At 40.3% G+C, this 22,883-nt stretch overlaps 1 protein-coding gene across 1 annotated transcript in view; it reads left to right on the top strand.

Moving 5' to 3' along the window:
* ZBTB40 (zinc finger and BTB domain containing 40) overlaps positions 1-22,883 on the top strand; it is a 78,954-nt gene that overhangs the window by 31,719 nt on the left and 24,352 nt on the right. Inside the window, exons 2-6 of the mRNA XM_054501557.2 lie at positions 6,472-7,236; positions 7,988-8,121; positions 18,073-18,265; positions 18,880-19,022; positions 22,653-22,845. Of these exons, the coding sequence (XP_054357532.1) occupies positions 6,540-7,236; positions 7,988-8,121; positions 18,073-18,265; positions 18,880-19,022; positions 22,653-22,845 (1,360 nt within the window). The 5' untranslated portion in view covers positions 6,472-6,539. The remainder of the gene's footprint in view (positions 1-6,471; positions 7,237-7,987; positions 8,122-18,072; positions 18,266-18,879; positions 19,023-22,652; positions 22,846-22,883) is intronic.

The raw sequence follows: 22,883 nt of genomic DNA, 5'->3' as shown, positions 1-22,883 counted from the left end.
TGTAGAATGTCTGTACTATTTTGCATTCCTACCAGCATTGAATGAAAGTTCCTGTTTCTCTACATCCTCGTCAGCATTTAGTATTGCCAGTGTTTTGGATTTTGGTCATTCTGATAGGTGTGTGATGGTATCTTGTTGTTTTAATTTGCAATTCTCTAAAGACATACCATGTACAACATCTTTTCGTATGCTTATTTGTCATCTGCATATCTTCTTTGATGAGGTGTCTGTTCAGGTCTTTTGCTATTTTTTAATTGGGTTGTTTGTTTTCTTATTGTTGAGTTTTGAGAGTTCTTTGTGTATTTTGGATAGTAGTCTTTTATCAGATGTGTCTTTTGCAAATATTTTCTCCCAGTCTGTGGCTTGTCTTTTCATTCTTTTGACATTGTCTTTCATGGAGCAAAATTTATTTCTGTCATGGATTGTGCCTTTGGTGTTGTACCTAAAAAGACTGCCATAGCCGAAGTCAACTAAGTTTTCTCCTATGTTAACTTCTAGGAATTATAATTTTGTATTTTACATATAGGTCTCTGATGTATTTTAAATTAATTTTTGTGAAGGGTGTAAGGTCTATGTCTAGATTCATTTTTTTGTATGTGAATGTCCAGTTGGTTCCAGCATCACTTGTTGAAAAGATACTCTTTGCTTCATTTTAGTGCCTTTGCTCCTTTGTCAAAGATGAATTGACTATATTTGTGTGTGTCTGTTTCTGGGCTTTCTGTTCTGTTCCACTGATCTACTTGTCTATTCTTTCACCAATACCACATTGTCTTCATTATTGTAGCTTTAAAATAGTAAATGTTGAAGTCAGTATCAGTCCTCCAACTTCAGTCTTCTCCTTCAATATTGAGTTAGCTATTTTGGTCATGGTGAAGATCTGAGTCTCTGAAAATTCTGAATATTTCTATCTAACAACATGGGATATCTCTCCATTTTTTAAGTTCTTTGATATCTTTCATCAGAGTTTTGTTGTTTTCTTCATATAGATCTTGTACATATTTTGTTAGATTTATACCTAAGTATTTCTCTTTTTGGGGTGCTAGTGTAAATGGTAAAGTTTTTAATTTCAAATTCTACCTTATTGCTGGTATATAGGAAAACAATTGGCTTTTGTATGTTAACCTTATGTCTTACAACTTTGCTACAATCTCTTATTAGTTCCAGGAGGTTTTTTGTCATTTCTCTCTAATTTTCTGTAAAGACAATCATGTAGTCTGCAAACAAAGACAGTTTTAACTTCCTTCCCAATCAGTATACCTTATATTTCCTTTTCTTGTCTTGTTGCATTAGCTAGGACTTCCAGTACAGTGTTTAAGATCAGTGGTGAACTGGGATATCCCAGCCTTGTTTATAATCCCAGACTTTGACTTTCTCACCATTATGAATGATGTCAGCTGTAGGTTTTTTGTAGACGTTCTTTATGAAGTTGCGGCAGTTCCCCTCTATTTCTAGTTTGTTGGAGTTTTTATCATGAATGGGCATTGGATTTCTGCCAGATGCTTTTTCTGCATCTTTCTGTTGACATGTTCACGTGGTTTTTCTTCTTTAGCCTGTTGATGCGATGGATTACATTAATTGATTTTGAATGTTGAACCAGCCTTGCATACCTGTGAGAAGTCCCATTTGGCTATGATGTATAATTCTCTTTAGGCATTGTTAGAGTCAAGTTGCTAATATTTTGTTGAGGATTTTTGCATCTATCTTCACGAGAGATACTGGTCTGTGGTTTTCTTTTCTTGTAATGTCTCTGTGTGGTTTTGGTAGAAGGTTAATGTTGGCCTCAAAGAATGAGTTGGGAAATATTCCCTCTGCTTCTGTCTTCTGGAAGAGTTTGTAGAGAATTGGTATAATTTCTTTCTTAAATATTGGGTGGAACTCATTAGTGAACACATCTGGGCCTGCTGCTTCCACTTTGGGGAGGTTATTATTGATTCACCTTCTTTAATAGATATAGGCCTATTCAGATAGTCTGTTGCTGTGTGTGTGAGTTTTGACAGATGGCATCGTTCAAGGAATTGGATCATTTTATTTAGGTTATATTTGTGGACATTCATAAATTACCTTATATTTTTAATGTATATGGGGTACACAGTGATACTGATAATAATAAATTGTATTGTCTATTTTTTTTCTTTGTTACCATGGCCATCTTTGATTTTCTGACATTTGAAAACTATATGCCTAGGCTTAATGTCCTGAGTTTCCTGGATCTGCGATGTGGTGTCTGTCATTAATTTGGGGAAATTCTCAGTCATTATTGCATCAAATATTGCTGCTTTTCTCTCTTCCCCTTCTGGTGTCCCCATTTTGCATTAGTTATTTCTTTTCTAGTCTTCCCACTGTTAGATATTCTGTTCTGTTTTTTCTTTTTTACTTTGCTTTTTTGTTTTGGATTGTTACATCTTCAAGCTAAGAGATTCTTTCCTCAGTCGTGTCCAGTCTACTAATGAGCTCATCAAAGGCAGTCTTCATTTCTGTTATGGTGTTTTTTATCTCTAGCATTTCTTTTTGATTCTTTCTTAGAATTTCCATTTCTCTGCTTACATTATCCATCTATTCTTACATGTTTTGTACTTTTTTCCATTAAAGCCCCTGGCTATTTAATCATAGTCTTAAAAAAAAAAAAATCCTGGTGTGCTAATTCGGACATTCTTGCTATATCTGAGTCTGGTTTTGAAGTTTGCTCTGTCTCTCCAAACTGTTTTTGGGTTTTGACTGTTTGTTTGCCTTTTAGTATGCCTTGTAATTTTTTTGTTGAAAGGTGGACATGATGTACTGCATAAAAGGAACTGCTATAGCTAGGCCTTTAGTGATGGTGCAGGGGAGGAGAAGATTTCTGTAGTCCTGGGATTCGGTCTCAATCTTTTGGTGAGCTTGTGCCCCTGGGCTGTGAACTTCCCACGTACTCTCAGGGTTTTTTGCTCCTTAGATGGTACAGGATAGCTGGAGGGAGCTGGAGTTGGGTATTTGTTTTTCTCCAGGTAGGTTAGGCTCTGAGAAAACTAGCCAGTTAGGCTCTTGTAAAATAGTTTTCTTGAAGGCAGACCTTGTTAAAAACAGAGTGCTCTGGCAGATTTCAAAATGGCTCCTTTTCCCTCTCCTGCTGCTGGAAGCAAGAGGGGATTTTTCTTCACTATTCATTGTGAGGACTTGTTAGAGCTCTAGGAGGTAAAGCTCACAGAAGTGTTGGGGGGCCCCTGTGACTGAGTCCTCCCCCAGAATTTTTAACTCTCAGAGTTGTGAACACTGAGCCTCCAGTGATTCGATTGTGGTTCAAGTTTTCTTAACCTGGCACTTGTTCCTACAGAGGCTTTTGTTCATACGTTGTTTTTGTTTTGTTTTGTTTTTTGAGAGAGACTCCCTCTATTGCCCAGGCTGGAGTACAGTGGCGTGATCTGGGTTCACTGCAGCCTCTGCCTCCTAGGTTCAAGTTACTCTCCTGCCTCAGCCTCCTGAATAGCTGGGGTTCCAGGTGCCCGCCACCGTGCCTGGCTAATTTGTGTATTTTTAGTAGAGACGAGGTTTTGCCATGTTGACCAAGCTGGTCTCCAACTCCTGACCTCAAGTGATCCGCCCACCTCAGCCTCCCAAAGTGCTGGGATTACAAGCATGAGCCACTGTGCCTGGCTTGTGTTTTTTGTTCATTAAGTTGTGATTCTCTGTGTCTGCCTGTCTGTCTCTAATTTTAGGGACAGTGATTTGCCCTGTGACCTTTCTTTTCTGACGAATTAAAGAAGAGTTATTGATTTTTCAGTTTGTTTAGTTTGTTTGCTTTTAGGACGTGGTGACTTCTAAGCTCCTGACATGCCAGAATGGAAACTGGAACTCTGAAATATTTTTATTTATATTTTTATCTGTCAATTTCAGTGTCAGTAAATGTAGAAATGGTGGAGTGGAAAGAGAATCATCCGTAATCCTCCAACAAAAGCAATTACTGGTTTTTAGACATATATCTTTCCGCCCTTTTCTTAGCGTACTTTTTTCTTTTACAAGTGAGATTATATAATTTCCTCAAAGATCCTCAAAGATAAGATCCTCAAACCCAAAACTGAACTAGATGTCTCTTCCCCTAAACTGTCTGTTCTTGTATTATCTGGATCATCTTATCATCCACCCACTCACCAAGCCAGGAACCTGGGAATTGTTTCTCTCCGTCCTTCACATCCATTCAGTCCCTAAGTCATGACAGCTATACTTTCACAATGTTTTTTGGCTCTCTCCTATTACCAGTTCTCCTGCTTGAAGCCCTCATTTATTTTCTCCTGATCTCCTGCAATAATAGAGCCCATCTCCAGCATTATCCCCCTCAAATTCTGTACACATGTTACTTAGGCGGTATATTTAAAATGCATATCTGACCACATGACTTTGCTGCTTAAAGCCTTTCAAACGCCTCAATGGCTGCTCATTGCTTTTAGGATAACCTCCAAGCTCGTAAGCATGTCCTCTATATCCCTCTGTGACCAACACCCCTGCCTGCCTCTCCAGATTCATCTCTTAACACTCCTATTCCCTGCTTTCTGTTCCAGTAAAAATCTCAGTTCCTAATCCTCCTGCCTGCTACCACGGGATGTTTTCTTATCTGCATGCCTCATGCAGGCGTCCCTGCCAGGATTGCCTTTTCCTCCCATTCTTTTTACCTCATCTGTGCGTCCGTATCTTTTAAGACACAGGTCAGCTGTTATTCCCTCAAAGCTTTACTCTAACTCCTGGACTCTCCTATCCCCCAAACTGTGTTTGTGTGTACAAATCCATCATTATGTTGCCTTTTAGTTATTTATTCATTCTACCAAGTAATCAACAGTATTTGTGTTAAGCAGAATTTTAAGCACTGGGATACAGCAGGTGATAAAATTAAGTTCTTACCCTAATGGAGCTTACATTCTAGTGAAGGAAGATAGATAATAACAAATAAAAATATAGTATGTCAGTAGGCGATAAGTGCTATGCTGAAAAACAAAGCAGACTAAGGAGTGGGAGGTTCTGAGAATGGAGGGGAGGTTGCTTGTTGAAAAAACATGGTCGGGAAAGGCCTTACTGCTAACATGGCCTCTGAGCAAAGGGCTGGTAGAAATGAGCCAGCCAGCCAGGCACAGATATACTAAGCATGCTCAGCCCTGAGGCAGAGAATGCAGAGCATGCTTAGTATATTCCCAGGTCAGCAAGGAAGGCAGAGTTCTCAGAGCAGAACGGTGAGGGGAGAGTGAGTGGTAGAAGATGAGGTTAGGAGCCGATGACAGCCAGATCATGATTAAAGGCTTGCTAGGCCATTGTAAGAACTTTGACTTTTACTCTAAGACTGGAAGCCATTTAAGGCTTTTTGTGCAAAGAAGCAGCAAGATCTGGCTGTGTGTTAAGTAGACTGCTCCGCCTACTGGGTCGAAGATAGGATGAGGTAGGGGTAGCAGTAGGGGAGGATGGAGGCATGGAGGCTAATTAGGAGGTTGCTGCGGTAATCTAGGTAAGAGATGATGGCAGTTTGGACTGACTAGAGAGGAGCCAGTGAAGGAAATTAGCGGTTGGATTTTGGATATATTTTGAAGGGAGAGCCAACAGGATTTATAAAGGATTGGATATAGCGTATGAGAAAAAGCAAAAGTCAAGGATGACTTGGTTTTAGTCTGAAGAACTAGAAGGACAGAATTGCTGTGAGGTGGGAAAGTGGCAGGAGAGTTTTGGATATGTACGTTTCAGAAACCAGGTTCCAGTTGGAGATGTTGGGTACGTAGTTAGAAGTCTACATCAGGAGTTCAGAGGAACAGGCTGAGCCAGAGACATAAATCTGAAAGCTGTCAGCATTTAGATGATATTTCAAAGCTATGGAATCAGAAGAGAGGGAAGGTGAGAGGTGGGATGACTGGGTCCTCGAGCACTCCAAGCTTTAAAGGCTGCACTGACGCAGAGGACCCAACCAAGGCGACTGGGAAGGCATGGCCAGTGAGTGAGAAGGAGAACCAAGTGGAAAATGTATTTTCAGAGGAAGAGAATGATGACCTCCATCCATTGTTAGGGCTAGACTGAATAAGCCAAGGACATTGTACTGTAAGTCTCCGTCTACATATTTATCTCCTCTAGGTGGCTGAGAGCTCTTTGGGAGCAGGAATGGTAGCGTAGTTAGAGCTTTGAAGTCAGTGAGATGGCTGTTTTTCCTTAGGGTGATTCTCTTGGTCCTTCAAAGCTCCAATCTCATCTGTAAAATGGGGAGGAAATAATATCTTTTCCACTGAATCATTGTGAGAATCAAATGAGATCATCCATACGAAGCATTATGCACAGTCTCTTTCATATATTTAAACACATAATGATAATGATCATTATTGATTTAGTATACCTGGCATACTGTTCCTCCCTATTAAGCAACATTTGTTGGATGAATATGTGAAATGCCTTTCTGTTCATTCAGCATTTCATTCAAGGCCTTTCCCTGTGGTTTTTTGAAGTTTTAACCTGGTATTTTGTGGGTTTCTCTAGGGCCTGTCCTCCCAAAGCCGACTCTAGGAGAGGAGAGGAAGAGCAGTTCTTGGGGCAGAGTTGACGCAATGGAGCTCCCCAACTACAGCCAGCAGCTGCTGCAGCAGCTCTACACTCTGTGCAAGGAGCAGCAGTTCTGTGATTGCACCATCTCCATTGGTACCATTTACTTCAGGGCTCACAAGCTTGTCCTGGCTGCTGCCAGCCTCCTGTTCAAAACCCTGCTGGATAACACAGATACCATCTCCATCGATGCATCTGTGGTGAGCCCCGAGGAGTTTGCGCTCTTGTTGGAAGTGATGTACACGGGCAAACTACCTGTGGGCAAGCACAACTTCTCCAAAATCATCTCCTTAGCAGACAGTCTACAGATGTTTGATGTAGCTGTTAGCTGCAAAAGTCTTCTGACCAGCCTTGTAAACTGCTCTGTTCAGGGTCAGGTGGTAAGGGATGTCTCTGCGCCATCCTCAGAGACATTCAGAAAGGAACCAGAGAAGCCTCAAGTAGAAATCCTTTCATCTGAAGGTGCTGGAGAGCCTCATTCTTCCCCAGAGCTTTCTGCCACTCCAGGGGGCCCTGTGAAAGCTGAGACTGAGGAAGCAGCCCATTCAGTTTCACAAGAGATGAGTGTGAATTCTCCCACAGCCCAGGAGAGCCAGAGGAATGCAGAAACCCCAGAGGAGACTCCTACTACAGCTGAAGCTTGTTCCCCCTCCCCTGCTGTGCAAACCTTTAGTGAGGCAAAGGAGACAAGTACAGAACCAGGTAACAGTCATTGTTTTATAATCCATCCTTCTGTTTTCAATGATCTTTATCAGTTTTAATGCTTGATTAATAAATTTATCAAAGACCACTGTTAGGTAGAAAACCAAAATTCAGTGCAGTACCGTACTGGGCCATTCTTCTTTCAAAAGTGCGTTTTTGAACGTTGAAAGTCCAAACATGAACTACAGAGCAGAAAAGCAGTATTGGAATAATGATATACCATTTCGATAATTATCTGTTTTGTTTTGTTTTGTTTTGTTTCTCTCGAGACGGAGTCTTGCTCTGTTGCCCAGGCTGAAGTGCAGTGGCATGATCTCAGCTCACTGCAACCTCCACCTCCTGGGTTCGAGCGATTCTCCTGCCTCAGCCTCCTGAGTAGCTGGGATTACAGGCATGCGCCACCACGCCCAGCTAATTTTTTTATTTGTAGTGGAGATGGGATTTCACCATGTTGGCCAGGCTGGTCTCAAATTCCTGACCTCGTGATCCACCCGCCTCAGCCTCCCGAAGTGCTGGGATTACAGGCGTGAGCCACCGCACCCTGCTGATTATCTGCTATTTTAACCAGGCTGAGGACAGCACAAAGGAGGAAGCTGTGAGAGATACTGTTGTCTGTTATTCATAACTAATGTGCTAGACAGAGATCAGTTAAGTGCAGTATATGACCTGAAGGTGCTCAGACAGCTTAAACTTGTAAAAATTTATTTCAAGTAATGAATTTCTGATTTGTTTTATTTTGTTCTACATTTAGTATGTGAACGGAAACACTACCAGCTGAATTTTCTTCTAGAAAATGAAGGTATCTTCTCAGATGCACTCATGGTTACCCAGGATGTTTTAAAAAAACTAGAAGTGTGTTCAGAAATTAAAGGTCCACAGAAGGAGGTAGGCACCTCTGACTTTTGTACTTGTTTGCTAGTTTAGTGTTCTCAGGATACCTTACTAACTTTTTATATGGGGCGGAAATAGCCCAGGGTTTCAATGTTTTGAAACTTTAATTTTTTTTTTTTTTGACATTTATTCCCTAAAGGGCAGTCTTGCAAAAGTCCTTAGGCAGGATGCTTTCAAAATGACGTTACATCTTGATCACGAGGAGAATCCTAGCTTCTAACCAGTTTTGATCCAGGATACTTAACTGATCATACCATTTCCTCCTGATTAATCACAGATAAGATTAAGAAGGTAGCCATGTATAACCTCAAACCTGAGACTTAAACCATTAAAATTAAAACAAAACAACAGATACTCAAAACATGAACAAAAAGGACTTTATATGAACTTATAAATTATTGGTAAAATGCATCCAATATTTAGGAATAACGGCCATTTTCAGACATAAAAACAGTAATAGTAAACATTCAATGAACATTTCCTGTATTAAGCTTGGCATATGTGTTATCGCATTTAATTTTCACAAAAATCATCAGTGTGGGTATTATTGTTAAGTCCTGTTTTATGCATGAGAAAACTGTCTCAAAGAGGTGGTGTAATTTGGCGAAGGTCTCAGAGCTCATATGACCCTGAGCCAGAATTGAAACCTCAGCATTCTGACTTTAGAGCTGCTCCCTTACACACCGAGTTTATACTGCCTCCCAACAGGGTAAAAGTGATGCATATATGTATAAGTGTTTAGGAATCGCCTGACAGGAAACTGCCAAATGGCTATCATGCTTTCTTAGCTGACCTCTTTTTTTAAGTAACTCAGTTGAGACGCATTCCCACCTGTGTGATCTCTCAGTACTTGATTCTTCACACCTGACCCTGCAGGATTCGACTCCACAACCAATTTAGAATTCCATTTATTTCCCTTTTCTCCCAGCCCTGCTTCCCCTTTCTGAGAGGCTGCTGGCAGAGCAAGAGGGCACTGCCCCAGCAGGTTTGCTCCTCTGATTGGTAGTGGGTAGTGTGGGTCGGTCCTCCCATGTTGCTATAGGCAATTTTGTATTAATCCAAGTAATACATGCCTTCTAATAATTAAATGTTTTCCTGATTCATAGCAACTTTTTTAAAAAACAAATTCAAGGTCTAGTATTTATTTTAGCTGTGTTAACTGACAGTTGGCTATACATTATTTTCTTGGGAGACAAGCTATTTACAAGGCTAGGCTAACCCTGATGGCTCTCTTTGGGAGGTTTCAAGTCATAAATCCTTGGTACTCTTTGTACTGATTATGCTGAAGGACATTATGGTTTTATATTTTTGCACTTGCCTGTTCTCTTAACTGTTCAATCCATCATTTTTGTCATTAGTTTGTTACCTTGATAGCTTCTAGACACACCTCTTCATTTTCTCTTAAGGCTTCCTCTCCACTTTGGCTACAGAGGAGTAACGTTATTCCTTAGATCAGCAATACTCAAGTTATTAGTGTCACCTTTATACTTAGTTGAACTGTGTCTTATGCATTTTTTTTAACATTCGTACCTAAAAGTATGTGGCGTGTAACAGGTGATGAAGGAATGTCTGTTATACATGCATTTGTTCAACATTTCTTTCTTTTTTTCCATTTCTTGTTCTAATCTTTTGATGGCAATATCATTAATAGTACTTTAAAAGAACACTGATTTGCTGTTGGTGATCATTATAGGCTTATGTTATTTCTTCCTCAGTTTTAGAGGTCAGAGTAGGAGCTCTGCAAATCACTTGTTGGCTGTTTTTAAAGCCAATTCGGTTACAGTCCATAATAAATCTTTGAACTTCAGAAAGAAAAAGAGAACAGATACTTTAAGAACATAAGATTAAATAGAGAGTTAGGGAGATGCTGCTTTGTACTTGGGCCTCTGCTTCTGTCTCTCTCTGTCTGTCTCTTGTACTTTGTTTCAGACAGCCTTATTGAGCTATGACTGACATGTAGTAACCTGTACATAGGTATGGTGTACAGTGTGATTAGTTTTGATGTATGCCCTGAAACCATCACCACAGTCAAGATGGTAAACATCTCCATCACCCCCAAAAGTTTCTTCTTGTCCCTGTGTACTACCCCTCTCTCCTACCCCTTCCACTTACCCATGCCCCGGGTGACCGCTGGTCTGCTTTTGGTCACTGTACATAAGTTTGTATTTTCTAGAGTATTGTATAAATGGAATCATATGGTATGTATTTTTTGTCTGGCTTTCATTCAGCATAAGTATTTTGAGATTCATCCATGTTTTTTTTTTTTTCCTTTTTTCTTTTTCTGTGAATTCTACAGAGGTACGCCCCTACTGTTGTGTGTTCATTCCTTCTTATTGCTGAGTTGTGTGCATTGTGTGGATATACAATTCATTTATCCACCTCTACTATTTACTAGCATTGTGACTTTAGGCAGTTTCATCTTTATAAGCCTCAGTGTCCTCGTTTGTAAAATGGGGATACTATCACCTACATCATGGGGTCATTGTGAATTAAGATTATTTATATAAAACTCATAGTAAAATGCCAGGCACTCAGTAGGAGATCAGTAGGTAACAATTGCTATTGTTTGTTTTTACATTAACTCAGTATTTTTAGACCTAATAGACCTTGAAACCCCCTTTTCACTGAATGTCTTATAATATCCTGGTGCCATGGTCATTTACTCTGACACATGAGATGGTTTGCTGTTACTTTAAGCTTAATTTGTAAGGCATGCTTTCAGATAGGTACCACCATCCACTTGAAAGTAGCTTCCTAAACTTCAAGGGCAGTGTCTAGTCTGAAGCAATCACTTTCTAGAACAGTCTCTAGAGGAAGTAGCTTCCTGTACTGCAGGGGTAGTGTCTAGTATGAAGCAATCAGTCTCTAGCAATGTATAGAAAAATCATCTGAGGTGCTTGTTAAAATGTATACCTCCAGAACTCCTTTCCATGGTGTCTGATTCTTAGGCTGCGTTAGAACTTGAGAATCTACATATTTAACAGGCTCCCCATGGGTTGCTGTTTTGGAACCTGTAGACTACATTTTGAGAAGCATAGTTGGAGAAGTGAATGGCTTACAAAACTCTTAGTGTGTGATGGCAGATGTCATAATGTCTGTGCTGGCACCTTTCAGTGGCGTGAGAGGCCACCGAATACCCATTTTCCTCATTTGCTTACCCTTTGATTTAGCAGATGTTTACTGAGCAACTGATATGTGCCAGACTGAGCCGCTTGCTAGGCAGAGAAACTTCAATAAGACTTGATCTCTGTCCTTAAAGAGTATCTTGACAGCAGAGAAATCCTGCCACATGTGTGATTATTTTGGGGGAAGTATGCACAGGAGTCGCCAAATTACAGATTTCACCATAAGGCTTCAGCAATGAGCGCATTTAAGAGCTGTTCACTTAGAACAACATTGTTTCACATTTCCGTACAATTTTACAGTTTGTTTGGGGTATTTTGTTTTTCTGTTTATACATTTTTAGCTCCCCAAGAGCTTTGAGTGGTGTCCTGTGATTGGTTGTTGTTTGGTTAATCATAACTTGAGAACAGCTTAACGTTAAAAATAGTCTACTCCTAGATGTGTCATTCCATTTCTGAAACACAGCTGTGAGGTGTGCACCTGGGCAGGATTGAGTTTAGGGAGGACACCGTGAACTAGTGTCCTGATTATTTTATTTCCTGAGATCAATGATGAAAGGTGGCAAAGCCATTCCCTGAGCAGCGATGGCAGCAACATGAGAAGAAGCTGGGCTACTTGAATTGTGAGAAACCAAAGCCAAAACTTATTAAAGAGAAATCTCTTGGGTGCTGGGATGGGAACATGTCTTCTGCCTGTCTTTATATCAGTGTAATATCCCTTATCCATTAGAAAAGCAGGTAGTGACCTAAGAGGTCACTTCTGACCTCTGGCTAAGCTGAGTAAAACTTTTATTTAGAGCCAGACTCATATTTTTTTTTCAGTTTCTGTGCTAGGTGTTTTTTTTGTTTTGTTTTTTTTTTTTGAGACAGAATCTTGCTCTGTTGCCCAGGCTGGAGTGCAGTGGTGCAATCTCGGCTCACTGCAACCTTGGCCTCCTGGGTTTAAGCAGTTCTCCTGCCTCAGCCTCCTGAGTAGCTGGGACTACAGGCACATGCCACCATGCCTGGCTAATTTTTGTATTTTTAGTAGAGACGGGGTTTCACCATATTGTTCAAGCTGATCTCAAACTCCTGACCTCAGGTGATCCATCCACCCGCCTTGGCCTCCCAAAGTGCTGGGATTACAGGCATGAGCCACCGCACCCAGCCTTTTTTACGTTTTAGGAATCATTTAACTCTTCTGGACGTTAGCACTAACAAGTTTTGACACTGCCATTTATTTGCTCTGTGGCTTTAGGCAAGTTGTTTTGCCTCTTTGTGCCAGTTTTCATGTGGGTAAAAACAAATAAAGGCAAGGTAGGGGTTGGACAGGACGCTGGCACTGGCATTTTCCAGTTCTCTCATCTGTATTTTCTGACATGTGTCTGCCTCCCGACGTGCAGGCAGCAGAGATGCTATAGATCGAGAACAGCATGGAGCTAACAAGACCTGCATACAATGAGACACAGTGGATGATTTTGTGAGTGGCTGGGATACTTTCTGGAGGTTGAAAATTGTTTTTATTTAGCTGGCATCACGTGTCCATTAACAGCACTCAGCATCCCCAGGGATTGAGCATGGCTTTCAACTCAGTGACAGACAAGCCCCACTGGGACTGTGAGGCTCAGGGAATTTCACTGGGGATTCAGACACCACCCATGGTCCCTGCAGACCAGGCGATGCTCAGAAGCATGGAGGCATCAGAGATCGTGTTCTCATCCAGGACACTACGTTGCCTGGGAGGCACCACGTTGATACTAAGACAACTAAGTTAGGGTAGACATGGGAATATCAGAGACAGTTGTAGGGGGACGCTGTAAACACATTCACGTACCGCAAGGAACACCAGACCAGCTGAATTGTGGAGCCCTTTCCAGCGCTGGGCTTCTGGGATTCCTTTGAGCGCCTTCTGTGTGCAATCTACTGGTCCAAACTGGCTTATGCAAAAAGTTGACTTGTTGGCTCCTGTGACTTCATAGTGTAGAATGAGAGATAGCTCTGGCCATGACTGGCTACAGGTATGGCAACACCATCATCAGGACCTGGGTTCTTTCTCCCTGTCTCAGCAATGCTTCCTCTCTGTGGCCTCCACTTTCAGAAAGGCTTGCCCTCATGGTGACAGAAATGGCAGCAGCTGCTCTAACTTCAGGTGTAATCCAACAGAAAGTGGCCAAAGCCGTGGTAGGTGGCACACAGTCACAAGGTAAAGTCCCACGATAGGCCGTCTGTACCTTGAGGAGCAAGGAAGCCAGTGGTGGATCAGTCCAAGTCCCAAAACCTCAAAAGTAGGGAAACCGGCAGTGCAGCCTTCAGTCTTTTGCCAAAGGCGGGAGAGCCCTTGGCAAACCACTGGTGTAAGTCCAAGAATGCAAATGCTGAAGAACTTGGAGCCTGATGTTCGAGGGCAGGAAGCATCCAGCATGAGAGAAAGATGAAGGCTGAAATTGTCTTCCTTCTTTATTCCTAGCCATGTCTCTGCTTTTAATTCATTGTGCATACAGCAAAGTGGGTCTTTAACTAGAATAAGGAGATAACTTTTTCTACTATTGATTTCTGTGCTTTTTGGTCCACTCTTCACCTAAAAATCTAGAAGACTCCCAAAGCTGAAGACCTAGTAGCGTTCTTTTCTCCTTCAGCTTTATTTCAAAGGCAAACACATCTCTTCTCCTATGTGAATCTGATGTTTTCAGCCGTGTCGCTGCTTTGGAGGTTTGTCAAGTGCAGATCTGTGTTTGGAGGGCTCTGTTCACTGACAGGGTTGGGTAGCCCTCTTGAGAGTGAGTTAATGAGATTCATTTTACAGGTCTATGAAAGGTGCAAATAAGTTGTTGTTTTTCCAAATCTCCTTTCTGTTAATGATTAAGCCTAAGATATGCAGCCGTAGATAGAAGAGCTAATGGTTTTATGGCAAGGGAATTTTATTCAATTAAACATTTATTGAGCACCTACTATGTACCAGTCTTTATATTCATTGAGACCAAGAAAAGTGATGCAGATTGTCTACATACTACCCAGTATTCAAACTGATATTGATTCTGGTTAGTCTAATAGAACCCAGTGTAAATAGATTTGATTATGCTTAAATCTGGGAGGTAGAACTAGGTGAAAGGAGTGGCAGCTACTCCACTTACTAGACCTGTGACCTTAAGCAAGTTACTTAACCTCTTTGAAGTTCATCTAAAGTAGTAGTAGTAACACCTCCCAAGGCCTGGTGTGAGGAAGAAGGTAGATGGCACGGTGTCCAGGATGATATGGAGCGATTGTAGTCTCTATCATTATTGCCATCACCCAGCCCTCAGCAGTCAAGAGAGGCCTGAGTGAACAAGAATATAGTGTAACTCAAACAGATCTGAAGGCAGTAGGCGAACAATTGGGGTAAATAAGTCAACTCAGTTAAAAGGCTTGAGTTAAGAGAAAGATTAAATGGTTTTTCACTTATAGAGGGAAAAGAAATGGTCTCATCTCAAAATATATTTACCTGTATTTCACTCATAGGTAAAGTATTTAGATTACTTCTGTGACCATATTAACATGAATTTATTGAAGTACCTTTACCCCTGAGAATTAAGAGTTAGTTCCAAATGTATGGTTAAAGAACTTAGCCCTTTCAACAGAACTCTGTTTTGGTTCAGCTTTTGGAGTTCTGTTACATGATAGTAATTGATGAACCCCTGCCTGTCCTAATATCCTAATACCCTTCTGTTTAGGCAGAGAAACTGTTGCAGAAAAGGGCCTGCTTGCTTATTCCACTGTGGAGCCCTAGGCAGCTTTAGGGGGCTGATGGAGTAACTGCTGTAGTGCTGGCACTGGTGTAGGTCCCCAGTAGGTTCTGAAAGAAAGAGCAGAGAGAGCAGGGCTGTCCATGCAGCTAACTGCCCTCTCCTGGCCCTTTCATCAGCCCACCCCTGCTTCTCTTCCCAGATGGCCACCCTAGCATCACTGTTGAGCAATGAAGTGAACAAATGTTTTAATTTCACTGCTGAGTAGTTCTGCAGAGAGGGAGACAGCAGAGAGGATAATGAGAAGCACATCAGATGCCACCATTGATGAAAGCTTCCCTTCCCCACTGGCTCAAATGATAATGCCAGACAAATTGGATACTGAGAGATGTGGATTTGGGATATTCGGAGAGTTTCAGGTGGAAAAAAAAAAAGCCTGGCCTAGGCTAGAATGAGATAGCTATATGCTGTATCAATTGAGATGCACAAAAGGCAGGCAGGAAGGAAAGGGAAAATAAAAAGGAAGAAACATGTTTACTGAGGGTATTAGCAGCAAGTGGCTCTGTATTAGTTATCCAGTGCTGTATCACAAATTGCTCTAAAATCTAGCAACTTCAAACAACAAACATTTATTCCCACAGTTCCTGTGGGTCGGGAATCCAGGTAGAGCTCAGCTGAATCCTCTGGCTCAGCCGCTTACAGGCTGCAGTCAAGGTGTCAGCCAGGGCTGCCTCTCAAGGCTCAACCGGGGGAGTATCTTTTTCTAAGCCCACTCTCATGGCTGTTGGCAGGCTTCAGAAGATCCACTTCCAAGCTTACTCCCTGACTGTTGGCTGGGGACATCAGTTCTTTGCCACATGTGTGTCTCTGTAGGGCAGCTCACAACATGGCAGCTTGCATCTCACAGAGCAAGGGCAGAGAGAGAAAACACAGGCAAGATGGAAGTCAAACTAGCCTGACCTCAAAAGTAGCATCCTGTAACTTTTACCATATTCTCCTTCTTAGAAGCAAGTCACGAGGTTCAATCCAACAGCATGAATACCCAGAGTCAGGTATTAGGATCCATTTTAGATGCTGCCTGCCTTGGGTTCCCTACTGCTGTCAGTGAAAAGGCATTTTAAAGAGATTTCAAGCCAGCTAACAAAAGCATGAAAAGTTGATTTAATTTAGCATTCAACTGACGTCTTCATTTCTTGTTTATTATTTTTTAAGTACAAGATGAGTTACCTTAGGTTCTCAGAAGTTTCTTACACTAGTGATATGTTGATGTGGATTATTAAACTGTTTTGTGTATGTGTACTTTTGGAGATGACCAAAAAACACAGGAAACTTTTAAAGTTTAATTTAGCTTTATACAGACATCCTGTGCTTAGGAAGCAAGCTAAAGCAAAGCCAAGAAACACAAGGTCTAACTCGTTTATAATTTCTATTTGGGAGGAGAGGAGAAGGATAAAATCTCTCTAAATAAAAATCTTAAACATATGCTTACTACCAGAATTTGTAATAACAGCTGTCTAGCTAAATTTTGCTGTGTTGATACAGTATTCATGAGCTCCTTTAGTGTGGTGGGGAGACGTGTGTGTGTAGAAAACTAACCTTTTGCTCTCTAAAGACTCTGGTGAGAAAATTTTTCTATTTTATAATCTTGACACTAAAAAACATCAAAGGTAGATTGTAGTTTTGTCAAGTAGAAACATAAAGTCTATACATATGACTGTACACATGAAATTCAGTTTTAGTTACCAGATTTTTTCAAGTAAATTCATTATTGCTAAAATAGAAATATGAGCCTTACCTTCCAATTGACCTTCCTTGCATTTGCGTGAGAGATGTTCTGTCAGACCAAAGAAAGGAATGCTAATTTTGTTTATTTTACCACTGGGGTTGTTGATGTCTTAGAAGGGTCTAGAAGAGTCAAGATGATGAGTTTAGTTTTATATGCGCCCTGGGACCTCTGGACGACAAGGTGTGTCCAGCAGAATCTGTGTGGCAGCTCTGGATTGAAACAGTGCAGGGTTAGAGCTGCTTTTCAGAGAAGTTTGCATAAAGGTGATAGTTAAAGCTATACATGTGAGAGCTTTTCAAAAGGGAGCATATAAAAGGAGAAAAAAATCAAAGATTGAGGCCAGTCTTAGGTGCTGTGAATGCTTATGGATCTGGAAGAAGAACCAGTGGGAAAGGCTGAAAACGAGTGGTCAGGAAGGCAAGTGCTTATCCCACATACTTCAGTGCTGCTGAAATCAGAAGAGAATTGTGATACAGAGGCACTGCCAAATGCCACCAAAAGGTCAAGTGGCACAAAGCCAGAGGCAAGGCTTGTTATATAAACGTTGGTTAGGGGAAGAAGCTGTGAAGCCCCTTCAGGCTGAAAGCAGTCATTCACACGGGGTAATCAACATGTGAGTCATATGTTCTTACAGCTGGCAACTACAAGCCAACACATTGTTAGCCTTAATTGTTACAGACTATGTCTAAAATTAATAAGGCCCATGTCTTTTTAAATAGTCTGTCATTGATAATGTAAATGATTTAAGGTATTCTTTTTTCCTAAATTGTGAGATTTTAATTGCATTCTCAAATAATAAAATGACAGTTCATTAAATTTAAATTCAGACGCCTTGCCCATGAAATACTTAAAATGCCAGATTCAGAAAGGTATAATTAGGTAAGAAGTGCATTAAGTTTATTAAAAATTCACTGAGCCCCTACTGTGTGCCAGGCTATGCTATTTGCTGCGGATACAGAGCCCTAGAAAGCATAATTCCTGTCTTCAAGAAGTCTAGTAGGAGAAAAAAAAATAATTATAATATAGTGTGACAAATGTCAAATTAAAAGCAGTGAAGAGGAGGTAGGGCCTGTGGCCAGGAAAGGCCTCCCAGCAGAGGTAACCCCTGAGCAAGGTTAGAGAATGGAGTCGTGGAATTGGAGTCCTCCGGAAGACAGGGGTAGGAGCATGGGACTACAGGGCTTGTTGGAACTGCTGCTGGGGAAGAAAGTGCAGTGGGTGAGGAGCTTCAGGAGAAGCTGGCAGGAATCAAACTGTTGAGGGCCTTGTTTGCCAAATGCAAGGAGCGGATGGTCTTGTGGTTCGCTAATCTATCCTTCTGGGTACTTCTGTTCCATAGATGATAGTGAAATGTTTCGAGGGTGAAGGAGGACATTCAGCATTCCAGAGAATCCTGGGTAAAGTAAGAGAAGAGAGCCTGGATGTTGAGACTGTTGTGTCCCTGTTGAGGCTGTACCAATATTCGAATCCTGCAGTGAAAACAGCACTATTAGACAGGCAGCCAGAAGATGCAGACACAGTGCAGCCAAAAGGTAGGAGAAGATCCTATGCATTGGAATGGCAGAGTTTTATTTTGGGATGATGCTATAAAGTTTGTTCCAATGATATGTTTCTTTGGTGGCTTAGTTATTAAGTGGTTTTCACATAAGTTTCACATGTAAATTCCAGAAGCTGCATGTTAAATATACACCAACTAAATTTGAGTCTCCATTTCTATCCCATAGTTAACTAGTCTGACACCTTGAAGTTGGAGAATATCATCAATGTTCTCCTGCCCTTCAAAAAGCCACACATCCAAATCAATGACTTGAGTACCCAGGTTGGACTGGTTCGCTGACAGCACTTTAAGGCTGAAGTTTCTCTCATTTGGGTTAGGTACAAAGCAGTGGCCTTGCCAACCAGAAGTTAACCTCTGGCTGGCTCTGCAGCTTTGTGTTTCGACAGATAAATGAAACATTTTTCCTTTCATAGAGTTTAAACAGAATAATAAAGTATTTTCCTCTGTAAAAGAGATTCTGCATTCAGGTGCTCAGAATAAGCTGAAAATCACTTTACTATTCTGTTAGATCTCTCTTGACAAACCATGCTGTCATTTTCTTCAAATTGACTAGCTTCTCTTGTGTGTCTCTAACTCTTTCTCCCCCAGGGAGCACAGAGGAGGGAAAGACCTTGTCTGTTCTGTTACTAGAACACAAAGAGGACCTGATACAGTGTGTAACACAGCTGAGACCTATTATGGAGTTCCTGGAAACAGCCAAGGAGGAATTCCTGACTGGCACTGAAAAAAGGGTAACTGTGTCAAGTGTCTCCTCCCTCCTCCTGAATTCATATAGCACTTTAAAAAAATTCTTTTGTGGCACATAGCACTTTGTACTTTGCAGTATTTTAATACACACTGCATAGTAAGCATCTCGAAGTCAATGTGCTTGTTTCATATCCTGTTGCATTCCTCGCGGTAGCTTGCTGAGGGCCTTGCACATGGAGCCATAAGGAAAATGGATGGATGGATGGATGTGTGGGTGGGTGGGTGGATGGATGGATGGGTGGACAGATGGACAGGTGGATGGATGGACGGACGGATGGATGGACAGACGGACAGATGGATATATGCTATTCCTGCTCTGACTCAATTTTTACTGTAAACAACTGTATCAAGAATTAAAATGTTAAGGAAATTTTGTAATTATTATGACACCTTTCCTCTTTAGAGAAATGTACTGTACATTTGGAATATGTAGAAAATGGGGAAAGCAATCAAAAAGAAAAAAATTCAGATTTCACCACTCAGAGATGACACTGCTAACATGCTGAAGCATGTGTTCCCCTCTTTCTCATTTGAGTCATCCCAGGATGAGGTTATATAGAACATATGGTTTTCTAACTCGACTTTTTACCTAATATCTTAATACATGTCTATACCTATAATATGGATTTCGTTTCTTTATCATTGGGCATTAGTATCCTTTTTTTTTTTTTTTTTTTTGCTATTAAAAATGATGTTGTGAAGAACATTCTTGCACATAAATCTTTCCATACCTCTGAAATTATTCCCTTACTATAATTTCTAAGAAGTGGAATTTTGAAATCAAGAGTATAAAAATTTTCAAGTGTTTGGTACATATTGCCAAATTGCCCTTCAGGAAGGTTGTACCAACTTACTCTCCCACCAGCTAGCTACTAAAATCCTCATAAAACTGCTGGCATGACTTCTCAAGGCAACTAGATAACTATGTTTGTTGGCGTTATTGATTTCAACTTTGTGCTAAAAATACTTTTATATCTGGAAGGAAGGAGTAGGGATAGAGTACTTTTGTGGCATCAATTCCTAAAACTGTGGGAAGTGACTTAAGTGTTCAGGAGAGAAAACGTTTAGAAGCCACTGGTATAATGGCTAAGCCCTGAATTTACAGTGAGGACTAGGTCCTCGATTTTATTTTTCTCAGTGATTTTATGTTGCACATGTGCGCATGCACACACACACACACACACAATAGGAACAACCTTTAATCTCAGAATTACATTTTGTGATTTAATTGTTTTTAAATTTTTAAGTCCTTTGAACTTCTTAGAGAAAGAAAATATACAAAGATTAAACTGTTTTTTTCTCCTTAGTCTTCAAATTAAGTGTAATTTCAGGCACTCAATTTAAGTAAGTTGCTTATAGCTCTAAAAGTTCCTGATTCCCTCTTTAGTGATTTCATTCGATTACTCATTCAAACCTTTTTCTTATTAGCTAGACTGAATGTGTCCTTTGAACTGTTTCATTATCTTGGTAAAACAGCATTTATAGATAGAGTCCAAACTCAGCTTCATTCTCTGCAGCAAGATAGACCACACTGTCATTTTCTTCTGTCACTTTCAGTTTACTTGACAGAGAAAGCTGAAGCAGAAGAGCTTAAATTAGTTATAAATCACAAAAACACTTCTTAAGATTGGGGTTCCACCAGAGCTTCTTTAAGTGATTCCTTCTCATGAAAGTTTAAGCGGACTAAGAAAGTGGGAGTGGAGAGGTGAATGTTGATTAAATAGCCACAGTATTTTGACATCGTGTGGAATGTGTACCCAGACCTTTTCGAACTTTTTTTCTGGTTAGAAACTATGCTAATAATGGATGCCATGGCCTTTATAAATATGTTGGGTTTTGTAAGAAGCAGTAACCAGGAACATATTTACATGAGGACTGGAAACAGAAAAAAAGGTAATTACTATAGCTGTCATTTATTTATTGCTTACTGTGTGCCAGGCAATGTGCTGAGGACTTTTTAAACATTATTGAGTTTTGCCCTCATAGCAACTTTATGACATCATGGATATTACCCTTATTTTAAAGATGAAGAAACAGAGCATAGGGAGGTGAAGCAGCTCACTCAAAGACACAGCTGTTTGGGGCTGGTAATAAGAACTAGACTTCTAATCCAAGCACATTCTCTTAACCCCTGTGAGTACTTCTCCCTAATCATATCAATAACATAGTCATTTCTTAAAGATCACATATGTCCTAGGAGTTAGGTATGGCCCTACAAACAGCACCTTCATTTTACAGTAACAACTGTGCAAGAGTTGGTATTATCTTCTTTTGCAAGTGAGGAAAATAAGGCTTGAAGAATTAAATAACTTGCCCAAGGTCACACAGGCAATAAATATTAGAACTGCAATTTGAACTAGGTCTGTCTGGCTTTAAAGCCTATGCTTACTTTTACCAGTATCTGGCTGCCTCTTTATGTATCAGATTATTGCTTAGGAACCAAGATTTAGCTCTGAAATCAGTATGGTGTTTAGATACAAGCTCTTAATTTTTAAATTATGATTTATTTAGTAGAAATCTATATATTAGACCTTAAAGAGAATGACTATGTTCTGTACTGACAAAGAATATGACAGCTTGGTTTATTATGTATATATATTCCTTTCATATATATAAAACCAGTTTGGTTTTAAAGCTAAATTCATTATTTTAAAATGGAAGTTAATTTGATAATGGCAGCCTCTGGCATACTACCATGACTAGGAGCTGGCATTTTCCCAAAGGAAAGCTCAAAATTCAGTTCCTGTGAATCTGTAGATTACATGTATTGAAATAATCCCCTGCTTTATCAGTTCCATAAGAGCTAAGCTATGCATATTATGCTGTAGTCCATTAAGAAATAGTTCTATTGTAATATAAAAATATCTGTAAAATATCTGTCACGTGTTTTCTTTTCATCCTTTTGCTAGAGTTCTGTGCCCTTTTGACTCAAAATCCTCTAGCACACCAAGGAAGGACAAAGGAGTGGAATTGCTGAATTATGACTGGAGCTGATGTATGTGGCTGTTGAGAATGAGAGGAATGGATAATAAGGAATCTACAAGAAAAATAATCCAGAAAGGCACTTTAAATCTAATATTTTGGAGTCCACAGACTAATTATACAAATTATCTGAGTATTCAGATTACTATGCAAGTAAAGTAAAACAATGGAATTATAACCTATGAAATTATAACCTATGCTAATATTATGAACTTTACTGAAAAAAGACCAAAAAACATTAAACTATATTAATTATCAATCTGTGTTTCTCAATCTTAGTGTCCAAACAAGCCACATCTAAAGAACCAGGTTAGAGGTAGGCTACTTGCTGTATCATATAGGCCTAGTTTAGGAATGTTTTCACAAAATGCAAGCTGTTGGAGGCAGAGCAGATACACAGACCTGCAATTGAGAAAGAAAGATTTTCACAGTTATTTGTTTGGAAAATATTTTAGATTTTCATTGAAACAGAATAAGGAAGAAACTATGAAAAAAATAATGCTGCAGACCAACAGAAGAGGACTTGGAGATCAGGCATCTTGTGATGCTATCTTGCTAGGTTCTCCAGTAGTGTGTCAGATAAATGTTGAATTGCCAGTAACTGGTTTCTGGTTGATTGCTTGCCACTGCAGGTGATTCTGAATTGCTGTAAGGGCAGAACACCCAAGGAGACAATAGAAAATTTGTTGCACAGAATGACTGAAGAGAAGACACTGACTGCTGAGAGTTTGGTAAAACTCCTCCAGGCTGTGAAGACGACTTTCCCAAACCTGGGCCTTCTGCTAGAGAAGTTGCAGAAATTAGCCACTTTGCCAAGCACCACAGGTATTAGTTAATTGTTGACTCTCTGGACTGGAACCACT

The sequence above is a fragment of the Pongo pygmaeus genome, chromosome 1 (genome assembly GCF_028885625.2).
Source record: "Pongo pygmaeus isolate AG05252 chromosome 1, NHGRI_mPonPyg2-v2.0_pri, whole genome shotgun sequence".
NCBI lineage: Eukaryota > Metazoa > Chordata > Mammalia > Primates > Hominidae > Pongo > Pongo pygmaeus.
Note: the sequence above shows the minus strand (reverse complement) of the source record. Positions and strands in the feature narration are given on the sequence as shown.